General features: G+C 43.2%; 1 protein-coding gene across 16 annotated transcripts in view; it reads left to right on the top strand.

Annotated features, from left to right (window-relative positions):
* The window catches only part of PCDH17 (protocadherin 17), a 199,944-nt gene that overhangs the window by 146,850 nt on the left and 26,052 nt on the right, over window positions 1-27,042 (top strand). For 5 of the 16 annotated variants that reach the window (XM_053307347.1, XM_053307348.1, XM_053307349.1 and 2 more), the window contains one exon: window positions 3,317-3,400. The exons of 10 other annotated variants lie outside the window; for them this stretch is intronic. In XM_053307347.1, coding sequence (XP_053163322.1) covers window positions 3,317-3,400 — 84 coding nt within the window. Of the gene's footprint in view, window positions 1-3,316; window positions 3,401-27,042 lie in introns of those variants that run through there. One more of the 16 variants, XM_053307354.1, reaches the window with a different exon arrangement.

Raw genomic sequence — 27,042 nt, 5'->3', positions numbered from 1 at the left:
TATTCCCATGATCACTAGAAAACAGGCTAAGGGAGCCTAGCCCACTTTCTAGTGATAATCAGAACCACGAAGCTCACGGTGCTAGCCCACCTAACTCCCCTTGCCGCTAAACGAGGTTAACGGAGCAGGCGCTTGATTAAACTTGTTTATTTTATCATGTGTCACCACAGCACACGGCAACACATGAGAAGACCCCCAACCGTGAGGCTACAAGCTGCCATCCAGTGTCGGGGGTCCCCCAGAATGCCCCGTGCACTCGCATGGGGCATCTTGAGACTTCCAGGGGCCAGGCAGCCCCAGATCCCCGCAGCCCCCACCAGCTCCGTGATGGAGCCAGTAGTCGTGTGGGCAGCCAATCCATCCTCCCCGAGCTAGGGGTTTGATCGTCTATGGGGAGAGCGGGCTGAGCCCACTCTCTCCACCACACCCTGTCTGGTTCCTTACATGGGTCATGTGAAGCACCTCAATGTGTTACCGAAAGCTCCGCTCCTATGTCTGTGTACTTTTTGGCTTGTATTTCCCTCCTTCCCTCCCATTTTAGGAAGAAAGACCATGTAGATTGGGTATATGCTGGGAATCTCCAGGTCTCATGTTAGCTTATAGACATAGTTTGGGCACCAGGATAAGAGGACATATGACCATAGGAAGCTGCCATATACCAAGTCAGACCATTGGTCTATCTAGCTCAGTATTGTCTTCATAGACTGGCAGAGGCTTCTCCAAGGTTGCAGGCAGGAATCTCTCTCAGCCCTATCTTGGAGAAGCCAGGGAGGGAACTTGGAACCTTCTGCTCTTTCCAGAGTGGTTCCATCCCGATAAGGGGAATATCTTACAGTGCCTCACACTTCTAGTCTCCCATTCATATGCAATCCTGCTTAGCTAAGGGGACAAGTCATGCTTGCTACCACAAGACCATCTCTCTTCTCCTAAGTACCCTTGGCTGTGGGTGAATCAGTTTTCAAACTAGTAATGGTCAAAAATGTGACTAGTACATGTCCAAAATTCCTTGAATTTCAACCCACATTTATTGTACTGTATAACCCTGAAGTGGGTTAAGCAGTGATGACGTAAAAATATGCAAGGAGTTGAGTTTAGAGTAAGAGTGAATGACCATCTCATATTCCTGGATCCATGCAGCCTGCATGACATCCCTTTGCATGTTTGCTGGCTCAAAGGCAAAATAAAACTGAGTGGTGAACATGGTAATACTTTGGCTATCATAGACCAAAGCATGGGGAAACGATGGAACATTGTTCCATGAGCATAATGCATATGAGGGTCACACACTTTCCCCATGTATTTTGACTAAATTGGATATTTTTCTCCATAAAATATGACTACATTTAACAATGTGTGGTATAATTCTCAATGGACTTTTCCATATGAGAATTCAAGGAGGGAATTATACGATTTAATGTTCTTTGATGTAAAACAAAGTGGGGGAACACTTTTATTCCATGAAGAAGCCCACAATGTTATAATGCTTTAGATGCAGGGAACATTTGTTTTGTTTTGTTTTATATATGAAAAGATTCAAAAACCCTATTTCCCTCCCTGCATTCTGATGTGGTACAGTCCCAGAAGGTATGCACCTACATTGTTTTTCTAATATTATAGTCTGCTCCAAGATTCATGAGGGGGCAAAAACAAGTGTTGTGGGTTGACTCATTCTACAGCACCTGAGCATAGGAAGATCCAGCATGTACAGCTTTCACTTTCTGGCAATGCTTGAAGTACAGCCACTCTTACCTTTGGGACTGCCCTTTCGCTACCATTTTAGGACCCCCTTCACTTCAGAGTGGGTATGATACGGCTAATATTGGAGGGAGTCATTTGTGAATTTCATTAAAGGTCCTCCTTTGTTTTCCTTCATCATTTGCACACTGCTCCTTGATCCAACTAAAATGCATGCAACAATTTCAAATGTAAGAAGGACAAATTCACCACTGCAGCATCAAGTGTCCTTGCTTCATGGTTAAGCATACAGGTCACAAATAACATTATTGCAGCTTATAAATAGCACATCCCAAAGGTTCAAAGCTCTTCACAAGCATTGAGACAGTTCACAAAACTGAAAACTGGGTAGGACAAGTGGCCTACCCCAGTTTGGGAGCTGTGCACACTCGCAGTTGTTGGTTGTGTGGGAGCAAACAACTAGGGAGAAGGAGGGAGAAGTGACAGTGTGAGAGACAGGAGCTGGGTAGGCCAGCTTTTCCTCCTACATTGGTCAATGCTGGGTATGAAAGCTGGGCAGGACGAGGCTGTCTTACCCAGCTCCTGTCTCCCACACCATCGCTTCTTTCTTTCCCTGCCTAGTTGTGTGCTCCCACACAACCAAAAATTGGGAGTGTGCACAGCTCCCAAAGCTGGAATCTGGTGTTTTCAGTTGTGTCAATAGCCTCACGATCTCTATAGATCTTTACAGTGACTCTTAAATCATTGTAAAGATAAACCCAGTATTATTGTCCCTGGATTAGAAATGTTCAGGGAGGGTGAGGATGGGGGCGGGGGCTTGTCTAAGACTACGTAGTAAATTAATGATCGACTCAAGATTTGGAGTAGAGACTTTGCAATTCATACATCTAGTACATTGCACTGGCTTTCAAGGGATAATTGGAACGCCCCAGTTACACGCTAGGGAAAGGTTGGACAGAGCCACCCAGACTCTCCACCAGATTCCTTTTCTGTAATCAGCAGCAACTGTAGTTGTGAACAAATAGCGTAAGCAAACAATTGTCCCTGCCCCAAAGAAGACTTGTGCACTTTAGAAAGCAAATATTGGCAGTATCATTTGAGGGCAGCAGCTTATTGTGTAGTGTATTAATTGTCAGATATCATTATTTGGATCATCTGCCTCAGGCACCAAAATGTCTTGAGCTGCTGTGGCTCCAAACAAAGAGGGCTTTGTGCCTCTGAGTGTTATGATGGTCATTGTTGTCTGTAGTGAGTAATGGGTTAGCCTTGCGCAGAATGCCCATCACGTTATATGAAGCCTTTTGTGTCGTTTAGCATAAAGTATCCTATAATATCTGCCCAGGGGACTAATTTATTTGTAGATTCTTCTTACTGCTGAGAGTTTTTCTAAAAGGTTGTTTCAAGTGCAAGCAGAGACCATTTCTGGAACGGGATTTAAAGTTCAGTTAACCCCTTTTCCTGGCAAATGGATTTTTGTTTGAGGAACAAGATTCAACCAAGCCCTTTTCACCACAAATGATTTTTTAAAAATTTGGGGAGGGGGATTTCATATTGAAATGAACCCTTTCCGCTGCAAATGAATTTTTTCTACTTGTTAACTAAACATATTTTATTTTTCAAGCATTCCCGACTTTGCTTTCCTTTGCTATCCTCACCCTACACACCATCACAAGTAGACTTCAGTCTGTTGATCTGCTTCTGCCAGGTGAGCAAACCCTTCATCTGCTAGCTGTCTTACTCTTGTGATCCGAATTTTACTTGTGAGATTGTAAAGCTTCCTGGGGGATATCTCTCTCTCTCTCTCTCTCTCTCTCTCTCTCTCCCCCCACCCCCTCCTTCTCCCTCTCCTTTTTTTTTTGTCAAACACCACAACTGATAATTTGATAAACTGTATTTTTGCTGAAAGGATTTTCAAGTCTCTTGTTGAAAAACAAGTCTGTAAACTAGCTTAACATACATTTTGTTTTGCAAACAAGGTATAGTGATAATTGCAGCTGAATTTTATCAGAAATTCCAGTTGTTCTGGCCTTTTGTGTTTGCATGCATAGAGCACATAATGCAAAGATTGTAAATACAGGTGGCTCTCGTTATTCACGGGGGTTCCGTTCTTGCCTATAGGTGTGAGTATGGAAATCGTGAATAATGAAACCTTGAGTCAATGGGAATTGGCAAGTTAGGTTTCTTACAAACAAAAGGGGGGGGGCAAAAAGTGTGTGTGGGGGGGTAGAAATAAGAGAAGAAAACGTCGGTATTTTATTCACCAGCTCTCCAGCAATGCCCCTCAACTCCCAAAATGGTTGAATATTCATTTCGCCTATATTTGTGACCGTGGATAATGTAACTGGGTCTCTAAGACCCAATCACAGATACGTGAAACCGGAGTCTGTGGATAACATGGGCCACCTGTATTATGTGTACATCTTTTGCAGTTCTAGTGGAAAAGGTGCTATATAAGCTTTATCTCATTCCTTATAATAACTCCTTTGAGTTGGGCCAAATCTGGTTCTTGTCCCAATTCTGTCTACTTATCTTGTGCAGGGGTGGGTGTGCTGTTTTTGACCTGAGCAGTACCATACCTGTTATGATGCACCTGTCCCAAACTCAGAACAGCACATTTCTAGTCCTGGAAGATGTGCCTTTGCCTGTAAAATGAAAGGGTTCTCCTTTTTATTTTGTAAATTGTAGGGAGGTCTCCTATAAGTTGTATTCTCAATTTGCACACCCTACTTCCTTCCTAATGACATCATGGCCAGGGGTGGAGACAGTTGTGACTCCTGAGCACTTGGCTTGTGCCACGGCATGGCAGGGTCCACCCTCCCTTCAAGATAAAAAGCAGGTCTAGACCAAGAGTTTTTTTGCTGTCCTAGAGAAGTTAATATTTTGTGCCTCCCTCCCCATGTCTTACTGTATACTGAGCGGCATAACATCACATTAAGTGATCAAGAATGGGTCCTTTGTCCTCTGCAGGCAAACTTGGGGAAAGCCAGGTATGTGGCTGTAGAGGCTAAATGGCATATCTCTAGCACCCTGTTCCTAAGGTACAATAATGACGGATGAGGGCTATCATCTATGGAGATCCATAGATAGAGATCCAAAGGCACACAGTTATGTCCATTAGGGATGTGCGAAATGTTTCAGATACAAAACGTTTTGTACCCAAAACAGCCTGTTTCGGGTGTTTTGTAGACAAAACAAAACACCCATTTTCCAGATCCAAAAGTTTTGTATACAAAACAAAATGTCCCTCTTTCGGCTACAAAACGTTTTGTTGTTTCGGACCTCCATTTTGTGGTGATCTCTGAGTCAGTCTCCATTTTGTGTTTGACATCTCTTTGAATTTCCCACCCTTCCAGCCTTCTGATCAGTGACCTAAATCATGGGCTAACCTGCTGACAATTCCCTCCTTGTTCCACATTGGCTCTTTTGCTTCTTCCCACTCTTTACTGACCCCACATTGGCCAGGGGAAGGGTTGCTAACCTATGGGGTGCTGGGTTCTGCTGTTTCTGTGGTGTTCTGAGTGTAGATTCTCTGGTAGAATATGAGAGTGGATTCTTGTTTTTCACTGAAAATCTCATATGCTACCAGAGAATCTACAATGAACACCTCAGAAACAACAAAACCCAGTACCTCACAGGCTTGTGGGTGTGGGGGTGGTTAGCACCCTATGTGCACTACACAACCCCTCGCTCTGGGCAACCCTAGTGCCCCCCAAGTGGAATTATGGGGCTGCTGAAACCTCCATTGTTCCCCATGGGAGAAATCTTAAAGACACGTAAACTTCAACAAATCACAAAAGATCAGCCCTTTGCCCAATTCCTTTGAAATAATTCTGGAAGTTTCCTTGCCCCCATTGGGCACTACCACCCACCACACTCTGCTCTGGGTCATCCCTTTCCCCTTGATTTGAAGCGATACATTTGCTGGAATCCCCATTATTCCCTATGGGAAAATTCTTAAAGATGTGTAAACTTAAAAAAAATTCCACAAAAACCCCCAGCCCTTTGCCTAATTCCTTTGAAATTTGGGTGGTAGCTTCCACCCATTGGACACTACCACCACCCACTCTTTTTGCGCTGGGACCCTTTTGAAAAATCCAAATCGATTCAGATTCAGAAAATTTGGCTACAAAACAAATCAGGGCTGATTCAGATTCAGAAAATTTGGGTACAAAACAAAACGGGGATGTTTCAATTCGGATACAAATCAAAACAAGAAAATTCCAAAATGCACACCCCTAATGTCCACTGGAATGGTCAGTGAGCTGCTAGGCTGCCTCTCTGTACCTCCTGCAAAACTGCAAGCAGCAACTCTCTCTCAAATTTATGTGCCATATGTGGGACAGATGACCCTGGATTCTTGGCAGCCCGGGCAGGAGCGGACCGTATGGGGCGTGTGGACAGGAAACAAGCCACGGGTGCAGCTTGTTTCCATTTTCCTCTTCCAGCCCAGCTTCCTTGCTCATTTTGTCCACCACTGTGTTAACCCCAGGCATGCTGGCTGGTTATTGGCCTGGTTCCCTAGCTGGGCAAAAAAACAGCCCATGCACCTAGGGTTAATGCGGTGGTGAGCAAAACGAGTAAGAGCGAGGTAGCTGGGGCAGGGAGAGGAGAGTGGAAATGAGCTGCATCTGCGGCTTGTTTAACCCCACCCCTGCCCCACCCATATGGGCCACTCCTGAGCCCAGGTGATTGCCTAATTTGCATCTATGGGTGGACCAGCCCTGCTAATTAGTTGACCATTACTGAGACTTATTGTGTCAAGGTGCGCTTTTCTAGATGTGCTCTGAATTTAACCTTTACTATTCCCAATCTGTTGAGAAATAATTCTCCAAAAGTTTGATCAAGAGTGTCTGAGGCACACATTCAGCATACGTCCTAAATTGCCAGGAAATTTAGGACCAAAAAATGGAAGTACTTTTTTCACACAACGCATAATCAACTTGTGGAATTCTCTGCCACAAGATATGGTGACAGCCAACAACCTGGATGGCTTTAAGAGGGGTTTAGATAACTTCATGGAGGAGAGCTTTATCAATGGCTACTAGTCGGAGGGCTATAGGCCACCTCCAGCCTCAAAGGCAGGGTGCCTCTGAGTACCAGTTGCAGGGGAGTAACAGCAGGAGAGAGGGCACGCCCTCAACTCCTGCCTGTGGCTTCCAGCAGCATCTGGTGGGCCACTGTGTGAAACAGGATGCTGGACTAGCAGGGCTGTTCTTACGTTCTTATGTTCTTACGAGTGTGATTGTAGTGATTGCATATGAGTGCTCTTTTCTTTTCTTTTCTTTTCTTTTCTTTTCTTAGACATGAGCTGTTAAGGCACACTTACATTGTGATAAATTCTAAGTGAATATTGGTAGTGCAAGCTGTTAACACATTCCATATGGGAAGGCGGCCAGCAACTACCAATCTCTGTATGAATCTTCTATTTCACAAGCCTCACCAAGTTGATGGATCTGTCTGTGGAATCAGAACAAATCTTTCCAATGATTCATTTTTTTATTTTTATTTTTTTGCCACAGATAAGTTGTAAAACCATGACAGTGGATTGATGGGGGTTTAGGTTTTCTGCTCCTTTTTTAAACAGAAGATGTAGAACAGGTTCTTCTGTTTTATAGCCTGGAGCCGAACTGTCAACATAAATGATGTGCGGACTTTAATACCTGAGAGTCATGCTGAATAATTTCTTTTTACCCCTTTTTTAAAGAATAGATTAAATACCACACAACATAGCTCATTACTGCCTAGTATAAATTTATTGAAAAGGCATTTTTTGCAAAAGTAGCTGGCATACTTTATCTAGTTATTACCTGGTTTGCTGTACAATGGTTGACAGTTGGAGAGATTTCTCCTACAGCACAGGCAAGAAAGTGTGTGTGTGTGTGTGTGTGTGTGTGTGAGAGAGAGAGAGAGAGAGACAGAGAGAGAGAGAGAATGACATTCATTCATCAGTATAATGTTGTACAGGTGAAACTTGGAAAATTAGAATATCGTGCAAAAGTCCATTAATTTCAGTAATGCAAATTAAAAGGTGAAACTGATATATGAGACAGACGCATTACATGCAAAGCGAGATAAGTCAAGCCTTAATTTGTTATAATTGTGATGATCATGGCGTACAGCTCATGAAAACCCCAAATCCACAATCTCAGAAAATTAGAATATTACATGGAACCAAGAAGACAAGGATTGAAGAATAGAACAATATCAGACCTCTGAAAAGTATAAGCAGGCATATGTATTCAGTACTTGGCTTGGGCCCCTTTTGCAGCAATTACTGCCTCAGTGCGGCGTGGCATGGATGCTATCAGCCTGTGGCACTGATGAGGTATTATGGAAGACCAGGATGACAGTAAGATGTGCTGTGGCAGCCATATCTGGGGCAACATGTGATTAGATGCTATGGTCTACAAGTGGTGATATCTCTGGACACAGTTATGATATTTCATGAAGAGCTGTTTCTAAACTGGCATTTCATTTTCTGCAGGATAGAGACCCATAACATTACTGAAAAAGTGTTTCAGGTTGTATGAAAGTTATTTTCTTCTGTGGTGTTAGATCTATGATACATGTTATCATTTGGGTCTGGTTCTGGATAAATGCATGTATCACTTGAGAATTGCAACATCAAGTGTTAATTTGTATGTGTGAATTAGCCCTCATAGATAACACAGCAATTATGCAATTCGTATTTATTTATTGTTGCATTTATATACCGCCTTTCGTTAAAAGACAACCCCAAGGCGGTTTACAAAAGTTAAAACATACAATAAAAAGGCAATAAAACATCAAGCTAAAAACAAATAAAAACATATAAAATACAGGCATAAAAACAATACAGTATCAGTAGTCAGTACAATACAATATCAGTACAAAACAATACAATATCAGTAGTCAGTTCACCCATTCAGCTGCCAGTTACCAATTATTGAGTAATCAAAGTATAGATAAATCAAGTAACGTCAGTGAACTTGGAGGACCAACCTGTTTCCTGTTATAGTATTTTAATAAGTGGGGGGGGGGTGTTGTGTGGTTTCTTCTTTGTAATTCTCTAGGTAGTATTCAGAAAGCAACCAGAAAGAATAAATGACCTATTGGTATGCTATATTATTTGGTTCTTGCAAGGAATAAGCTCCTTTGAGTTACACTGTATTTTCTTTCCAATTGGCTTGAGGTCAGCTACAACGCCCCTATGCTTGTGATTAGACAGAGCCTATTTATCAATGTGTTCCACTGAATTCACAGGTATTTTATGTGACTGAGCAAAGGAAAGGATAGAAGTTCTCTCAGAAAAGCAGACTGGGCCTTTTTAAAAAAACACTAAATGCTTTAAAGCAGTGCAGGTAGCTTACTCCCTCTGTGTATCTGTGTTTGTCACCTGCCTGTCCACTTCTGTGTATTGCAGTTGAGTTGAGCTATTGGTTTTACTCTTCTTCTGCTTCTTCTTCTTCTCCTCCTCCTCCTCCTCCTTATATAATCTTTAATTGAATACTCTTTTAATGTTACAAAATCTTATTCCTTTGTGGTTAAAAGTAGAATCATCTCTGGAGTTGGGTTTACAGTTTGACCTCTCTTGGCATTGTTTCTATTAGCAAATTCTTTGCAGAAGGATTCCCCTAGCAATAAAACCAATGGCTGTGATGCCTTACAGTTCCTTGTCATAATCCTCTGTTCATTCATACTAATTGGGAGTGTGCATGCATCTTTAAGATTCTTGGTACTAATTTCTATAGCTCCTCGTGACGCTCCGATGTGTTCCGCATGGGCAGCGCATCTGTTTTCCCAGGCTGTTAGAGTGGTAGTTCCTCAGTTCTTCTTTGACCACTTAGCCAGCTGGATCAGGAATAATTAATTTTAAAACTATCCCATCCCCATGTCCCCAGAATAAGATCACCACTTCATTTAGAATTGATCTACATCTTACTCTCCTTTCATGTGCTGGAGAGCCATCCCTTTTAAATATCTCAGGGAGTGCTTTATCCTGCATAGGAGCCTTCCCATCTTCTGCTAGAGTTCAGGGTGGGGCCTTTCCAGTGGTGGTACTGCTTTAAAGGGAAAGCTTCTCAGGGAAGCCTACCTTCTGCCTCTTGCCTGGAACTTTTTTTTTAAATGAACAAGGCTATTCACCAGTTCTATTTTGCTGCTGCTTTCCTCCTGATTTGTATTTGTTTTTAGCCGTTTTTACTTAGCCATATTGATATTACTGGAACTTATCTATGAGTAAATGTGCATAGAACTGGACTCCTTTCTTTTCCTTTGTCAAGTTTCTTTCCTTATGTCTTGAATTACCAGCCTCTCCTTTCTCAATTTGTTTTTGGTAGATAGTCAGATGCTGAATTTGTGGGTTGTAGAGAAAATATTTGTTCCAAAGCTAAATGTATTATTGAGATGTTATAAAATATCTTTGAGTGCCCATACGTTATAAAGTCAGGTACACGTTAGTCCCCATAGCTAATTTGAAGCCACCTAATGGCTCAGTGGGAAAATGACTTAATTAGCAAGCCAGGGTTTGCCGGTTTGAATCCCCGCAGGTATATTTCCCAGACTATTGGAAACACCTGTATTGGGCCACAGCGATATAGGAAGATGCTGAAAGACATCTCATACTTTGCGGGAGGAGGCAGTGGTAAACCCTATTGTACCAAGGACAACCACAGGTCTCTGTGGTTGCCAGGAGTTGACATCAACTCAATGACACACTTTACTATGGCCAGTAAATCTAGGGCAAGAATCCAGGTTGTTTTAAACAATTAAAAAAAAACCTAAGAAGGATGTTATAAAGAACAGGAGATATCATATTGGTAGCATTGAATTTTACTCATAATATAATCCCTTCACTGGGAATACAGTACAGTTCTATGAGCAGTTTCTCCCAAATGGAACTTTTTAATGAGACATAAGGCTGGAGGAAAAACCTGATTGAAATAACTGTCTTAGCCAGGATTGCTTTCTGAGATTAATAAAGTTGCTTTAGATCATGACAATGATCTTGTTCACTTAGATTCCTGTCCATCTTTCTTAATTTAACTTAATTAGAACTTAGAACCCTCTGTGGTATTGCTTCCATGAATATGATGAATGAGCTCAAGAACAGAAAGTGTCATGAAGGAAGCTGATTTTAACCCTTCCCTTCAAACTCATGCCTTCTGAGACTGCCAAATCCTATTGGCTGGCACTGATGCCTAAATAGTAAGTGGGAGGGGATTAGCTACATCTACATTTGCAGCGTTTTCAGAGATTGCTAACAAGAATACCAATTCTATTGTTGTTGGTTTCCTAGATGTAGGCAAAGGGAATATTTTAGAGATAAAATTTATAAAGTAATCCTTTGCATGTTTACTTGGAACTAAGTCCCATTTTGTTCATTGTGGCTTGCTCCTAGGTACATTTGCATAGGTTTGCAGCCCTAGTATGGGGAAATCAAACCTAGCTCTGAAGAAATTGTGTGGCAGCAAAGGAAACCAAAGAAAAATCTAACAAGAGAATGTTGCTGCTCATAACCAGTTGGGCTCAATAGATGTATTCATCTTGACCTCCCATTCAAGATTATGGCTTTGCTAGAAGATAAATCTTTCAGACATGAGCATCCATGTAAGATAGGAGTTATTGTTTGACTTCTATTTTGCTGTTGGTGACATCAAAGACACACAGAAATTGTGATCTCTCACCTCAAAGCCAAAAGCTAAAAATGTGTACCCAGGTTACTTTTGTTTTACAAAATACTTTTATGAGCTGCTTTTTTTGAAAACATGTAGGACTGTAGGGGATAGTGTTTGTTTATTTATTTTACATTGGGGTGTTTTGTTTTGTTTTTTCATTTATATCCTACTCGTCCTCCAAGGAGCCCAGAGTTATGTACATGGTTATGTTTATCCTCCCAACAACCCTGTGAGGTAGGTTAGGCTGAGAGATATGTGACTGGCCCAGAGTCACCCAGTGAGTTTCATGGCTGAATGGGGATTTTAAAAGATACTATTGACTATATTGAAGGTCAGTGCCAGGTGGTAAGAGATAAATTTGCTACAGCACAGGCCACAGATAAAAGGGAGATGCTTACAGTGGCTGACATCTGGAGTAATCAGACATGCACACTTTGAGGGACGACAGGGGCACATTGAGAACCATCACACAACTCCCTGCACACATGCTGTTGCACAAGAGCCCTTAGACACCAGAACACTCCCTGCACTACAGAAAGGTTCTGTAAGTTCGGAAACAAATTGCCACCCCCCAGTGATGTGTTTCTGATTTTGCAGAGCCCTTCCATAGCATAGAGTATGCTCCTGTCTCTAAGGGTTCTTGAGCAACAGCACACATGCGGAGGCCAGACCGGGGGGGGGGGGATGACTGCTGGAGGAGGTGCACAAGGGCTCCCTTCATACCCCCGCAGTCCTTCAAAGTGTGCATATTTTGTTAGTAGGGATGTCAGCCTATGTAATTATTGGGCTAGTTCAGATATAGCATAGAACCATGGTTAAGCCTAGTTCTGCACCTCCCTGCTGCTGGGGGAAGCAGACGGTCCGTCTGGGCAGGCGGGACCACGTGTCCTGACCGTCCCCGACACGGCAGCCAGATCGCCTACAGGGAAGGTGAGCTTCTGCTTGCTTCCTCGCCGCCTGCCCTGAAGCCCTGTCACACGATCGTGAGAAAGGGCTCATTGTTTATTGTAACCTAAATAGATACTTCTGTGGGCACTGGAGGTAAACAGTGCATGCACCTGAGCTTTGGGGATGTTTCACTGAACCAGAATTAACTGTGGTTCCACATTATGAACAAATCCATAGTGAGAAGTAGCTGTGGCCTAAGAACATAAGAGAAGACTTGTTGGATTGTTTGTCCCCTGCCTTGGACATTCTAGGTTATACTGCTTCAGAACATGGAGGTTTTGCTTAGCTTATCATATCTAACACATATAGATATTCTTTTCCTCCATCACTTTTTCCAGTCCTTTAAGAGAGCCAACTAATCTAATGACCATTACCACATTTTGTAACAGTGACTTTCATAAATTAATTATCCATAGTGAGAAGTAAGGGATGAATTGTCTCTGCCAATCTGTCACTGCACAATGTAGCTGAAGAGAACCAATGCTGTGTGCATGCTGCTATTCTGTTCAAGTGCAGATAAAGCTCAGAAAGTGGGACTGAGTGCCAACCAGAAAGACTCGCAAGAAGGATGAGTGAAGATGATTTCCAAAGCTTGGGATTGATTTTCAGTATCTTCTTATTCCTTGTTCCTCTCAATGGCTATTAGAAGTAGTTATGTACACTGCAGGTGGTGCAGGTTGCAGAATCCAGCTCCCCCCCCCTCTTTTCTGCAGAATGTTGGGTATCTTTGATTTTGTTTTCTCCATGCCGAGTACCCACAGCCATGACACAGATCTCCCATGTTTCTTTTCATTTTTCAGTGAGCCCAACTTTTCTTCACTGACTTTGCATACATTATCTGAAATTGTTTTTCGGTACTTTTTCCTTCCCAGCAATGTGGGGCACCAGGATTCGCACAGCTAGGGGCAGTATGGTAGATGGTTTGGGATTTTCCCTCCCCAATCCTCAAATATTATTTGGGGAAACTTCATTTTCAGAGCAGAGTGGGTTTTCACTACTCTGTTCCTTTATTGTCCTGTATGCTCTCTCTTCCCCGAATTACACTCCTCCTGAATTCTGGCTTAAAATTCTGGAAATGGAGCATTTACAGTTTCCCATACCTTTAAGTTCTTTTGCATCAGTTTCTGCCTCGATGTTATCAGTATGTACATGTGCCCAGGCACTGGATAAGCACTGCCAAACAGTAATTTTATGCAATTGTACCTAGGATTGCATCAAGATCACACAGCTAGAATGTTGATGTTTTTGCTGCTGCCATTACAAAAGCAAAACAATGAAAAAATTGTGCCACCAGCACCCACTGCCAGTTAGACACCAGTTGCTTGTTGGGCCCAATTCTCCCTTGGCAGGTCTAGGGTAGTTGTCAGCACTGGGGCCCTGTAGCAGCTGCCCAAGGATGCTACCCTGTGATTCTGGGCCTGGTCAAGATTCGTTTTCTGCAGGATTTTTCTGATGTGTAGCGTCCTCCTGCACTTTGCTAAAAACACCACCCCCAAAAGAATGTTGAAACAGTCAAGTTAATGAGGATATGGAGAATTCTTCTTGCAGTATTGTGTCATGCATGTGTGCCCATCAGTAGGGCAGAAGAGAGGAGGAGAGGAGATCCAAATGAGCTGCAGGAACTGGATGCTGGGGTGGTTGCTACAACTGTGCATGCATGATGTGCTGCATAACATTTAGAAAATTAACACTGGAACAATGGAAGATTCATATTTCCATTGGATTCAATGGAGGCCCATCAGAACATCATATTTTAAATTAGGAAACAGTGATGTGGTTAGGGTGGTATGGTAAGGGCACCACCCTGAGTGGGTACAGAATGGTCAACGAAGATCATATCATCAGTTTGTTAAATCATGAATCAGAAATCAATCCATTATGATGGAAATGTAATGATAATTCCTTTCATGGTTTCAATAATAATGTTGAATGTAATGAGAATTCCTTTCATAGCAGTGGTATCAGTTTAAGTCAAAAAGTCACCCTTTAGATTCTGCAATAAATTGATTTGTTTATTTATTCAGTTTATATACCACTTTTCATGAAAATAATCTCAAAGAGGTTTACAATATAATTAAAACAATACATAATTAAAATACAAAGGTACAGATAATATAAATATAAAATAATATCTATTTAAAAATTTAATTACCCATAAAAACAGAAATTGTAATAATACATAATACATAAAACACAAAGCAGCAGCAGTAAAAACCATACTTTCATTCAAAGGTGAAATGAACCTTTAGTGAAGAGCCATCTCTTTACTCTTGTCCTAAAAACTGTCGAGGAGACTGATGAGCAGTTACCAGCCGGGAGAGCATTCCAAAGCCTGGGGGCAATGACTGAAAAGACCCTGTTTCGCATACTCAATAACTGAGCCTCTCTCACCATCAGAACACACAGCAGCGCCCCTTCTGATGATCTTTTCAAGAAAGCAGAAACCCTTGGGAGTCTTTGCCGTGCACACATAATAGGCACAGGTAATTGTTTATAACATAACTCAGCTTACAAACCCAGTGAGTTGACCTGAGATGCAGGTGATCCAAAGGAGTAATCATGTATGATCTGAAACAGGCTGTTTCCCATCAGTGGCAGCCCTGGGGACGTGCCTCAGCTTTGCTATCAGTTTTGCTTGATGAAGCTCCAACAAATCCAGTGGGATTTATATGTTTGTTTTTGGTTTGTTTAAAATGTTATAACTTTCCTTATGCTGACCTCCAGACTAACAATTCAAGTAACAGCAAAATTACAAGATGAAAAAAACTGCAATGGGAGAAAAATTACAGATTACCACATACTACAAACACCACCAAAAAAAACATTCACTGTGTAAAAGCTAGGGTAACACCAGCAATAAAAAGGCACAACTCAGCAAATTTGGGTTAAAAAAAAAAAACCCAATTAGGATAATCTGGAAATATTCCAAAGAATGCATAGGTTTTGATATGTGCTCATTTCTCTCACCTCAAAAGACACACCAAGCCACCCGTTCGACATCTGCACAGTCTGAAGCCTGCTTCCACATGTGTGAATTTGGTTGCTGGACCTAGACAAGGATGGTTTGATCATCCTTTCTTCCTCCCAGCATTAACCTTTAGCACAGGGTTGCTTAACCTTGGGCCCCCAGATGTTGATGGACTACAACTCCCATCATCCCCAGCCATGTCCATTGTGGCTGGGGATGATGGGAGTTGTAGCCCATCAACATCTGGGGGCCCAAGGTTACAAAACCCTGTCTTAGCATTCAAAATCTTCTACGTTCCCTTTTCTGCTAGAGTGCCGATTCTTTTCTTTCTTCATCTTCTGCAATTCTGTTCATTTCTCTGCTGTATAATCCAACGCTTTATCCCTTTTCTCCTTTATTTTCCATCCAATTTCTCTTTAGCTTTTGCCCCCACCCCCCATAGGGCATTCTACGGCTTGCCAGTACATATCCCAGAACATACTGTGGATGTTATTCTCTGTAGTCTGTCCAGCGGGTCAGCGAGGCTCCAAAATGATCCCCGGAGGTGTGCAGGTTCACTGAGTTGATGCTGTTGGCTGCAGATCGAAGCTTCCAGCTGCTGCCGAATTGACTTGAACATGATGTAGACCAGGGGGTTGTAATGTCTGTGTGCAATCAGGGTAACAGATCATAAGGAGCAATTTTGTAACATCTTCTGTAGTATACTATTCAGAATTGCTGTCATGGAGTTTCTACTTGGTGGGGTTTTTGTTTTAACATTTATTTAAAGAAATTAGCTGTTAAATATGTAGTATTAGCCAGTCAAAAATGGGGTGGGTGGGTGAGAATTTTCAATATGGATTCTCAATGCTGTTTTACATTCAGTCCTTCATACATTTCACAGACAGGCTCAATTTGCCCATTACATGTTTTAGGCATAAACACAGGGCCAAAGGACGTATAGTATTTATAGAGGTCATTCTCACAACCAGCCCTATCTGAGTAGGGCAGTGCTAGTCTGGGTAGAGGGCTGGTTGTGAGAAGATCCTGGTGTTCCTTGGCTAGGTAGCATGGGTTTGAAACCCAGGCTAAAAATGAAGTAGGAGAACGCCCGCCCGCCCGCCTTTTATCTCACTGCCTGGTCTTGTGGGTGCTTGATCTGCTGACAGCCACTGAGACCAGAGAGCTGGGGGGAAGGAGTGACCCAGCAGCAGGAAGTTCCACAATATACTGCACTGCTGACAGGTTGCATTGTGGGATTCCTGGCAGCCATGCTTTCTTACTCCCACCTCTGGATTGTCATGCCATTTGCCACCCAGCCAATCATGTGGGCATGTGGTGCTGCAGAACCCAAGAATGGCACGGGTCATGTGGGAGGGGGGGAGGTTGGTAATATCCTGCTTCCTTCCCCCCAGTCCACCCCAACTCCTAAGGTTGTGTGAATGACCTTACTGTATTCTTAGCTCTGATGGGTTCGGTTTTTTGTTTGGTTTTTTACTGAATAGCAGCCAGATTGGTCCCTCCATGAATCAAGACTTTAGTGGTGGGTATGTGTGTGTGTGGGGGGGGAGGTTTAGCCTAGACTTTGCCACAGTTCCAGTTTATAGGGGCTCCTAGTCTGACTGTGCTTTGCTAAAGAAAAACAAAGTCTTTCAGAGCTGATAATGCTTTAAACATCACTTATAATGTGTTGCATTAATCACCATGTGTTTCATGGTGAATATTCCTAGATACTGGGCCTATTCTCACAACTACAGATTCCAGGATAGGATAGAGTTAACCCAGGAACCATGGTTATCTGGGGAGCTGGGAGGCCTCCCAACCCAGCAGCTTCAAATCTGGGTAGCCCAGATCTACTAATCAAGTTAAAATTTAGGCAGGAAGAAAATGGAGCCCATCCTACCTTCTCATCTGGTCGTCTGCACCACCACCACACAGCTTCATAGTGCTCCAGGGCAGCCAGTGGCCATGTTAACCAGAGAGTCCTGTGCCTTGCAGAGCTAGGGAAGGGAGAGCTGCTGAAATGCTGAGTGCTGCCTCTCTGCTGCTCCCTCAGTGCACTGGAGGCCCCAGCTCCGGATTTCAGCAGTGGAGAATGCCGTTGCAGCATCTGTATGAGCGTGTGAGGTGCAGAGTCCAAAGGAGGCTCTGATTATCTATGAGGCACAAAGTAGGAACGCTCCTTCCCTTCAGCCCACCCCCATATGGTCATGAGAATGAGCCCACTGTATTACGACAGGAGACAGAGAATTCACCACTAGGCTGCTGGGCTTGGGAGCATCCCAAATGGCAGATGTAACATGTAGTCATTCAGTGGGTGAATGTAAGGTTCAGGAATAGCTCTGTGTTGTGGCAGGTGCTTCTGTGCTGGAATTTCTATGCCTCCAAGCTGCAGTAATGCCGTTTAAAACAGCATGTAAAAATTTATGCTATTAGGAACTCAGCAATATGATAGAGAATCAGACGCAATATGTTCTTTCCTTATGGCTAAGAAGAACCAAAACATGGTGTGCTTTGTCCTAGAATTTCCCATATAGGCCCTTCACACTGTGTAGGCAGGTTTGATTTGGGTTGTTATTCAACAAACTGCGTGCAACCCAGAACAAAAATTTGCAACAGGATTTGTGCTAGAAACATCGGCCAACGTTCCCACTAACCATGAAGAAGACTGCATGCAAAGCCAATCTGCAATGTTTAGTAATTCAGAGTCGCACTGTGCACGTGCAGGGGGCAGGTAATTTTCACTGATCTCACCCAAAAATATGTCCCCAAGGGCTCTGTGATCCACAAGGACATGTTTGTGGGTGTAAAAGAGCACGTCTGGAGAAAGGAGAGATCAGTGAAAGTCATCCCCACATAGGGGGATAATTTTCAGGGATGTTGGCCATCATAATCACATTTCAACTTTCCCCATTGATATTTTTGGTCAATGCCAAAAGAAGAACCAAGCTTTGAAATTAGCACCAATTATGCATATACCACTCACACTCAGCACAAAAATTCTACCACTTAAAAATACCAAATCTTGATATGGAAAGAGAGCACTACAAAATATTGATGCCACTCTTCCCCTAATTCTAAGACTGGACGATACCACTTTATACTACAATCTCTCTCTCTCTCTCTCTCTCTCTCTCTCTCTCTCTCTCTCTCTCTCTCTCTCTCTCTCTCTCTCTCTCACACACACACACACACACACACACACACACACACACACAAAGTAAATGTTAGGGAGAAGGATTCTCCCACAGATTTCCTACTAACATGCTGAAGTTTTATCTGTGTGGGAAACTTTTTAATATGGATCATGTATGGAGAAGCATGTGAGTTCACATCTGCCATCTCAGGTGGTACAGCCCAGACGCAAGCTTAGCAGCTCAGTGAACTAGGCCTTAATCTCATGGTAACTATGAATCTTTGAACTTTTATTTCAGTAGTGAAAGAGCCAGCCAGTATGCCTCCTTCAGCTGGTGCCTCAATATGGAGAGTTGAACTCCTCTTACTCAAGTGAGTGGGGTGAGGATGGAATCAAATATATAACGGTGTTTATGCCATGACAAATAGGCAATGGATAGGAAGTCTGTAGAAGGCAAGTCCGACTTCATGTATTGATTCAGTAGCACAAATCATATTCCTTTACTCTGGGGTGGACTGGTTTTACTTTTGGGTGACTGCCATCTGAATCGACCCTTAAGATCTACCAAGAACACCTTATTGACTATAATGTTTGATGGACCTCAAGCCCTCTCCAAGCATGATGTATTGACTATACTGTCAGTGTGTCAAGGGCATATTGAGAAGCATTCTAGATGGCTGCCTCTTATTTGGAAAACTCATTTCACCTAGCCCTCTAAAGGCATTTTGTAACTGTGTGTGCTGTATATGGTTACAGCACTGACAGGTCACATGCAGGGGATTTGAAGCATGGGGGTGGGGCTTGCCAGCACATTCCTGTTACATAATGCCCGAAGAGAGCTAGAGAGCCATCAAACCCTCTTGTCGTAATACAGAAAGCCTGTGTGTTTTCTGGGAGCAGCATTTGAATTTCTTTGGGGGCTGTTTATCATTAGCCAGCTTGAGGAAGAGAAACTGAACTAGATAAAGAGGCTGTTCAAACAACCAAGAACTGGGTAGAACAAGTGTCTTAACCTGATTTGGGAACTGCATGCTCACAATTTTCGGTTGTGTGGCAACAAACAACTAGGTTGGAGAAGGGAGATGCAATCGTGTGGGAGACAGGAACTGGGTAGGGCAGCCTTTCCTCCTCTCTTGTTCAAATGCTGGGTATAAAAGCTGGGTAGGGCGGTACTATCCTACCCATCTCCTGTCTCCCACTTCTCCTACCTAGTTGTTTCCTCCCACACAACTGAAAATTGGGAATATGCACATCTCTCAAACCTGGGTAGGACACTTGTCCTACACTGTTTTCAGTTGTGTGAACAGTCTAAGAGGCGATTCTTACGATCACCAAAAAGCGAGCTAAGGGAGCCTAGCCTGCTTTTTGGCAAACGTGAGAACCACTGGGCTCGCAGGCGAGCCCGGTGGCCTCAAAGCGGGTAACCCACTTAACTAGCCCTCCCCTTAGACAAGGTTAGCAGAGTGAGCGTTCCGCTAACCCTGTCTTTTCGATCATGTGTTGCCATGGCACCACCCCACACTGCTGCAGCACACGAGGAGACCCCCACCGAGAGGCTGAAACAAGCCTCCCAGCCTTGGACATCTCTCCAGGATGCCCCGCATGCTTGCAAGGGGCATCCTCGAACTTCCAGGGGCCAAACGGCCCCCGATCCCCACAGCCCCTGCCGGCTCCATGACAGAGCTGGCAGTCGTGTGGGTGGCCGATCTGCCCTGGGCTGCAGCCTGGATCATCTGCAGGGAGAGCAAGTCAAGCCCGCTCTCCCCACAGAACACCCTCCAGTGCGTCTCACCAACTCTAAGAGAGACTCGCTTCTAAGTGTCTGTCCTCACAAGAATACAAGAACAAGACTTGATTTGTAAAAGTCAAGCCAAAGCAGCAATGTATGGTGGTAAAACATGGATGGGGGTGGGACATATGCTCAAGTACCTGGCAAGCCGCAGTATGTGAAGGGGCCATAGGTAAGTAATGAGGCATAAGCTTTGCATGCAGACATTCCCAGGTTTAGTCCTGGCATTCCCAATTAAAAATGCATCTCAGGAAGCAAAGCCTGGGAGACCTTTATGAGTTGATATCAATTAGTGTAGAGAATAGTGGGATAAATGGACATATGAAGTATGGCAGCTTCATATGTTCAGTGGATGGCTGGTAGGTTGTGCTTTGCGGTCCACAGGTTGTGAGGCCCGGAAGGCCTGCATTAGAGGGAAGTCACTGATCACACACACACATACACACACAATATATATTCCTGATCACAATTTGCTTAGAAGTAGGCTTGTACCTACCTAGATAGAAGCACAAACTCCTCAGACGAACTCTGAGGGTGGACCAACAAAGCAATAGAATGTATCTTTGTTTTTTGACAGAAGAGTTGAGCAGAAGGATGTGCAAAGCTATGTTTTGACTGCTACGCTGAGCAATGATGACAATGAAAGTCACAGAGGGACAGAGTGTGTATGTGTGTGAGAGAGCAAGAAAGAGGGAGAAAGTACAAGGTGTCATTTTACAGAGTGACTTATTGCTACAAGAAGGAAGACTTTTACAGCTTATAGACTTGAGCAAGAATGTGAATAGTAATAAGCTTTGTAAAACGAAAGACCTTGAGCAGATTTAGCCTCTGCTGTTATAATTCATGAGGGCTGTCAGCTTTTCAGCCGTTTCCATGCTTTCATGCAGAAGGGGACATTTTTATGAAGGATGTGCATGTATTTGCCAATTGAAATTAACAATAATTGCCAGTACTGTTGTTTTATCTCATGCAAATGATAGCATGGTAAGTTTTGATCACATCACAGTTGGTCTGATTTGATTGGTTTATGTTCGATTTGTTTGGTGTATCTTTTCGTGGCCCAAGAACTGGAGATTCATGAATTGCCCCCGTGAATGTTTTCTGGTGCTGCATTATGTTGCCAAGTAATATTCCAAGAGCTCCTTCTGGTCACCTAAAGATGCTTCCAGTACAGCTTAGCAAGCAACTGCTCTTCTGTTTCTGCCATTGTGTAATTGGGTTTGATGAAGGATGATGTGTGTGAGGGAAAGAGAACTACCAATCAAGAAAGAAAAAATGAGAAAAATGAGGAATATAGTTCAAAATGAAACATTTCCTAGTGGAAACAGCTCTAGGTTTGATTAAGAGACTGTGCAAAGTTTCAGCTGCCAAGCTAAGAAAAAGAACATTTCTTCTTTTAAAATTCTGGAGGGGTAGTCACATTACTGTGTTCCAGCAAAGAGAACAAAGAGTCCCGTGTCACACCTCCAAAGATTAGATTTGTACAAGATTGGTGAAATTTGTCATGAATTCGGAGGTTCCTTCTCAGGTGAAACATCTGTGGAATTTGGGGGAAAGCCAAAAGTTTCCAAAAGAATAGCAAAATGACTGGGAGGGGGAGGTATTTTCACACACACCTGGATTTTTGCCAGGTTTTGCCTAAAGTAGAGTCAAAGCACATTTGAAGGTTCCTTTGCAGGCATGCCATCTGAGGAATTTTGAGAAAAGCAAAAAATATGTTGATAAAGCTAGTAAAATTGTTCAAGGCTATTTCCCGCCACATTCCTGTTTAAAGACCAACAAAAGTTTTGGGGCACATGTTTGTGATGGATAGAACCACCACCACCCAGATACAAGAAATGTGTTTTTAAAAAGAATATTTAGAAGGTGAGTAGGGAGTAGAAAAGAAGAGGAATTGTAATACAGGCAACTTAGACACAGGTTAAAATGTCCTGTTTCGGCCTTGCCTGTCATCCAGAAAATGAAACTTTTTCTTTCCTTTAAAAATAACTATTATTAATATTAGTATCAGTGTTATTATAAATGTCAGTTTTGCATTGTGCCATGTACTCAGAATCCAGAACAGAGAGATTCTCGCAATTAAGCCTGTTTTAATACAGAGAGACAGATGCCAGAGGTCTATCTATAAGCAGTTGCAATAGCAGCATATGCATGGCATCAGATTTACTAATACTTGCATCCCCAAGCCCTAGGCTCTTTCCGAAGCAGAGGGGAGGGAATGTTTTTATGTTCTAACATTTTCCCTGGGTAGTCGCAAATTGGCTGCCATGCATTCGTCTTGAGCAGAGCTGCACAGAGTCACTTGAGAGAGAAAGAGAGAGAGAGAGGGAGGGAGGCAAAGGCAAATGATTTTTAAACTGCAACCGTGTAGCTAAATTACACGCCTGAAAATCAGGAGATGTAAGATGTGAAGCTGATGCATGTGGACAGAGGTAGGCAGGCTGAAAAAAGAAACTTTAGATGCAAGAGTTCCCCTTATGTCAAGAACAGCATTTTATTTATACAATACAACACAGGCTGTGTCCTAAGGCAGGGGGAATGCAGCAGGCTCAGAATAAGTCTCTTTGATGGCCAAAGCTGGATCTGAAGCTACATGGATCTGAGAGTGTGATTTGGGAGCAATGAAAGTCGCAACGTGACTGTTCTCAGCCCAAGGCTGGTGCCTACATTACAAGAGCAATAGTGTTCCAGTTGCCCTCGTGGCTGCATCCCACGCCACTCCAATAAAATTAGAGTGGGGGAGGTTATGTAGAGGGGGGTGCCAGTGTGTTCGCTACTCATGCCAGTATTGCTCCCTAATAGTACCAGAAAGGTATGGAATAGAGCAGGCAGGGTCGTAGGGACTATGGAGCAAGGGGGCCCCCTTTGCCTCCTCCCGCACCCAGCCAGAGAACGAAGTGCTTGCCAGCTGGTAGTGTGAGGTGCTCCGCTCTTGTTCCCAGCCAGTCTTTCACTGACACACTGGTTGTGCTGTGGGGTGGAAGGGAAGAAGCCCAGCCAGACTGGGGAGGGATGGGGAGGGGGTCCAAACAGACCCTCTCCTGGGCATTGGCCATGCACCCTGAGTCTGATGTCAGATGCAGGTGGGCATGGCCAGTGCCAAAGACGGGGCCTGTCAGCCCTGGCAGAGTTCCTCTTCCCCAATCAGCAGTTTGTGGAATTGCTGACTGGGGAAGGGAAGCTTTGACAGGCCCGTCCTTGGCATTGGCCCTGCTCCCTTGCGGCTGACGTCAGACTCAGTGGGCATGGCTTGGGGCAGGCACATGCTTAGCACATGCGATTGTAAAGCCTGGGGGATGGGGGAGCTGCTGGAGCACTTGGTTCTCTGGCTGTGGCCAAGCTCCTCCCTCCCTTCCTGAGAGCAGGGGTGGATAAACTTGGCCCTCCAGCTGTTGTTGAGCTACAAGTCTCATCATCCCCAGCCACGATAAATTCCTGGACCATAACAGACTAGGGATGTGCGAAATGATTTGGGTACAAAACAATTTGTACCCGAATTTGGCTGATTCGGGTGATTTGTAGACAAAACAAATCAGCCCGGTGCTCAGTTGCCCAGATTTGGGTATAAAACAAATCACCCCAGATTCGGACCCCAAAATTTCAGAGATTTGGACCTCCATTTTGTGGCCAAAGTGGGTTTGGTGGTAGCACCCAATGGGTGGAAGCTACCACCGAAATTTCAAAGAAATTGGGCAAAGGGGTGATTTTTAAAGAATTCTTGAAGTTGGTGCATCTTTAAGCTTTTCCCCATAGGGAATAATGGGGATTTCATCAGCCTTAGTTATAACTCCCCATCGGTAGGGGGCACCAAGGTGCCCAGAGCGGGTTGTGGTGGGTGGTAGTGCCTAATGGGTGCAAGGTGCGGTTTTTTGTGGTTTTTTTTAAATGAAGTTGGCGTGACTTTGTGGCAGATTCGAGGCAGAAAAGAGGTTGCTTTGGATTTTCTCATTTCCTGCCAGAGAATCTACTCTCAAAACACCTCACACATTGAAAACAACAAAACCCAGTGCCCCATGGGCTTGTCGTTTTGTGGGTGGTTGGCACCCTATGTACACTGCACCAAAACCTTCTCTGGGCCACCCTGGTGCCCCCCAAATGGGGCTGCTGAAATTCCCCATTATTCCCTAGGGGGGACAGCTTAAAGACATGCAAATTGTAAGGGGGAAAAATAAAAATCACCCCTTTCTCCAGTTTTTTTGAAATCTGGGTGTTAGCAGGCACCCATTGGGGCACTACCACCTGACCTACTCTTCTGCCTCCCAAACCCCTTATCTGCTCCAAATCTGCCACAAAGACATGCCAACTTAAAAAAAATTAAAACACCCCTTTGCCCAATTTCTTTGAAATCTGGGTGGTAGCTTCCTTGCACCCATTGGGCACTACCACCCACCACAACCCACTGTGGGCCACCCTGGTGCCCCCCCAGGGGGAGTTATAACTAAGGCTGCTGAAATCCCCATTATTTCCAATGGAAAAAAGCTTAAAGATGCGTGAACTTCAAAAATCTTTTTTAAAATCACTCCTTTGCCCAATTTCTTTGAAATCTGGTGGTAGCTTCTTGCACCCATTGGGCACTACCACCCATCACAACCTGCTCTGGACCACCCTGGTGTCCCCCAGGTGGAGCTATAAGGCTGCTGAAATCCCCATTATTCTCTATGAGGGAAAGCTTAAAGACGCACCAACTTCAAAAATTATTTTAAAATCACCCCTTTGCCCATATTCTTTGAAATTTGGATGGTAGTTTCCACCCATTGGGAACTACTGCCCACCTCACTCTTTTGCCCCTGGGACCCCTTTTTTTGCCCCGAATCTATTTGGATGCAGATTCAGAAAATTCAGGTACATTTTTTTTTAATTTTTTTTTTAATTTGATTTGTATACCGCCCTTCCAAAATGGCTCAGGGTGGTTTACAATTAAAACAAACCACTAAAACAGTAAACAGCTAAAACAAATTAAAAAACAATATAACAATTAACAATTTAAAAACATTTTAAAACCATAATTAAACAATTACAGCGATTAAAAACCCCGAAATCGGGTTTTGAATTTTAAAATAGACCAGATATTAAAACCTCCAAAATTTGGGAAGCTGAGAAAGCTTGGGTGAAAAGAAATTGAATCTGGGGTGATTTGGGGGGGGGGGAGGCAAATTCATACGGAGAACAAATCAGAGGTGATTCGATTGGTTACAAATCGAATCAAAAAAATCGATTCATGCACATCCCTATCCCAGCCTCTTTCTATCTCCCTTGCACCACAGAAAGGAGTGGAGTGTGCTGTTTCCAATCCTGTAATAGAATCAACATTATAACAGGTGCTGCCTCCAGAGGCCATGCTGGTGACCCTTTGGAAAAAAGAACTGTCCTGCTTCTGTTCACCCTAATAAGTCAGCACTGATTATCTTATGGGGTGAAAGAGAAAACATCCAGACTTGATCCAGGTGCCCTGTGCTGTGACCTTCATGAATGGTGGGGGGAACTAGTAATAAGGAACTGAGCAATACAGACATTGGCATTTTTGATCAAAGAGCAGGGGAAATTAAACCTGCAATCTGAAGTCCTAGAAGCCTTAACGGCAGCTGGGGAAGCAGTGCATGCATAGCCAGAGGGATGTTAAAAGTTCTTTCTGCAGCTGATCATCTGGTTGAACAAACAAGCTGGTTTTAAATGGAAGATCAGCTTGCTCTCATTGCCTTTAATAACCATATACCTGCTTTTCCCTGCATCCTCAGGAATGACGCTACACAAGGCATCTTCATTTAGAAATTCCTCTGAAAATCTTCCTATCTGAATTGCTATTCCGATTCTGGAGTTCTAAATTATTGGGTCTTGTTTCTAAAGTGGAACTGGTGCGTTAGGAATTCTCCATTATTCCTAACCCCCCCCCCCGATTCCATACAGAGCACTGTTCATGCTTAGTTTGTTGCAGCTTTCAGTTCATTCAGTTCATTTGTTGATTTATCCTCCCCAACTTTGATAAAATACTTTAAAAAACACACAAAGCAATCCTGATGTGTTTGCATTTATGATGGCATCATGTTTCTTTTTGTGGGGTGTTTTACTGATGTGCGTGTATACATGTACATTTCTAAAACAGTGCAAAAATGTCAACTGTGTTTGATTAAACATACACTTGTATCAGGATTATTTTTGTGTGGTGTTTTACCATGCACGGATGTCCATGCACAAAAAGATTGTACACTGTCTTTTACTGGGATATTTTACTGCCTTGAAACCTGATGGTGTTTTTACAGTAGCAATAATTTCAGTCATAGCTCTTAGGCAAGGAAGCACCAACAGTAAAGCTCTCTTGCCAAGGCGTATACTTGTATAGCATTTTGTACCTTTGGACAAAACATGGATATCCCATAAATCCAGACAAAAGTCATCTAACCTCATCCAGGAAATCTCTCATCTGGGTATAATAATGCTTTCAATTAAACCTAATTCAGTGAATCTGGAAAACCATAATTTGTGGTGCCATCTGGTCAAGCACTAATGAACCTGCTGGGAATGTTGTTCTAATATATCATTATCACTGTTGAAGGCACTGGTTCTCAAACTTTTTGGACCCAAAAAAGTATTGCCAGTTTGCAACTTTACTTGTGGATGAATTCCTACTTCTTTCTGCCAGCCACTTTAAAAGGCCCAGTCCTGAGTTTGTGAATACAGAGTTCACCCCTGGCTTTTGAGTATCACACTTTACTTAGTAATAGTCTAATAAAATTATACTATTTAGTTTTATAACTTGTGGAATGGGATCACATGATTGCATTGTAAAGCACAGAATATTGCTTCTGCCACAAAAATGATAGTGACTAGTTATTTCTTCGAAAGTGAGTGGTTTGGGGTTGAAAGTGCCAAGTTT

This window comes from Hemicordylus capensis, chromosome 3 (genome assembly GCF_027244095.1).
Source record: "Hemicordylus capensis ecotype Gifberg chromosome 3, rHemCap1.1.pri, whole genome shotgun sequence".
Taxonomy (NCBI): Eukaryota; Metazoa; Chordata; class Lepidosauria; order Squamata; family Cordylidae; genus Hemicordylus; species Hemicordylus capensis.
The sequence above is the reverse complement of the archived record's forward strand: the minus strand, read 5'-3'. Positions and strand labels throughout refer to the sequence as shown.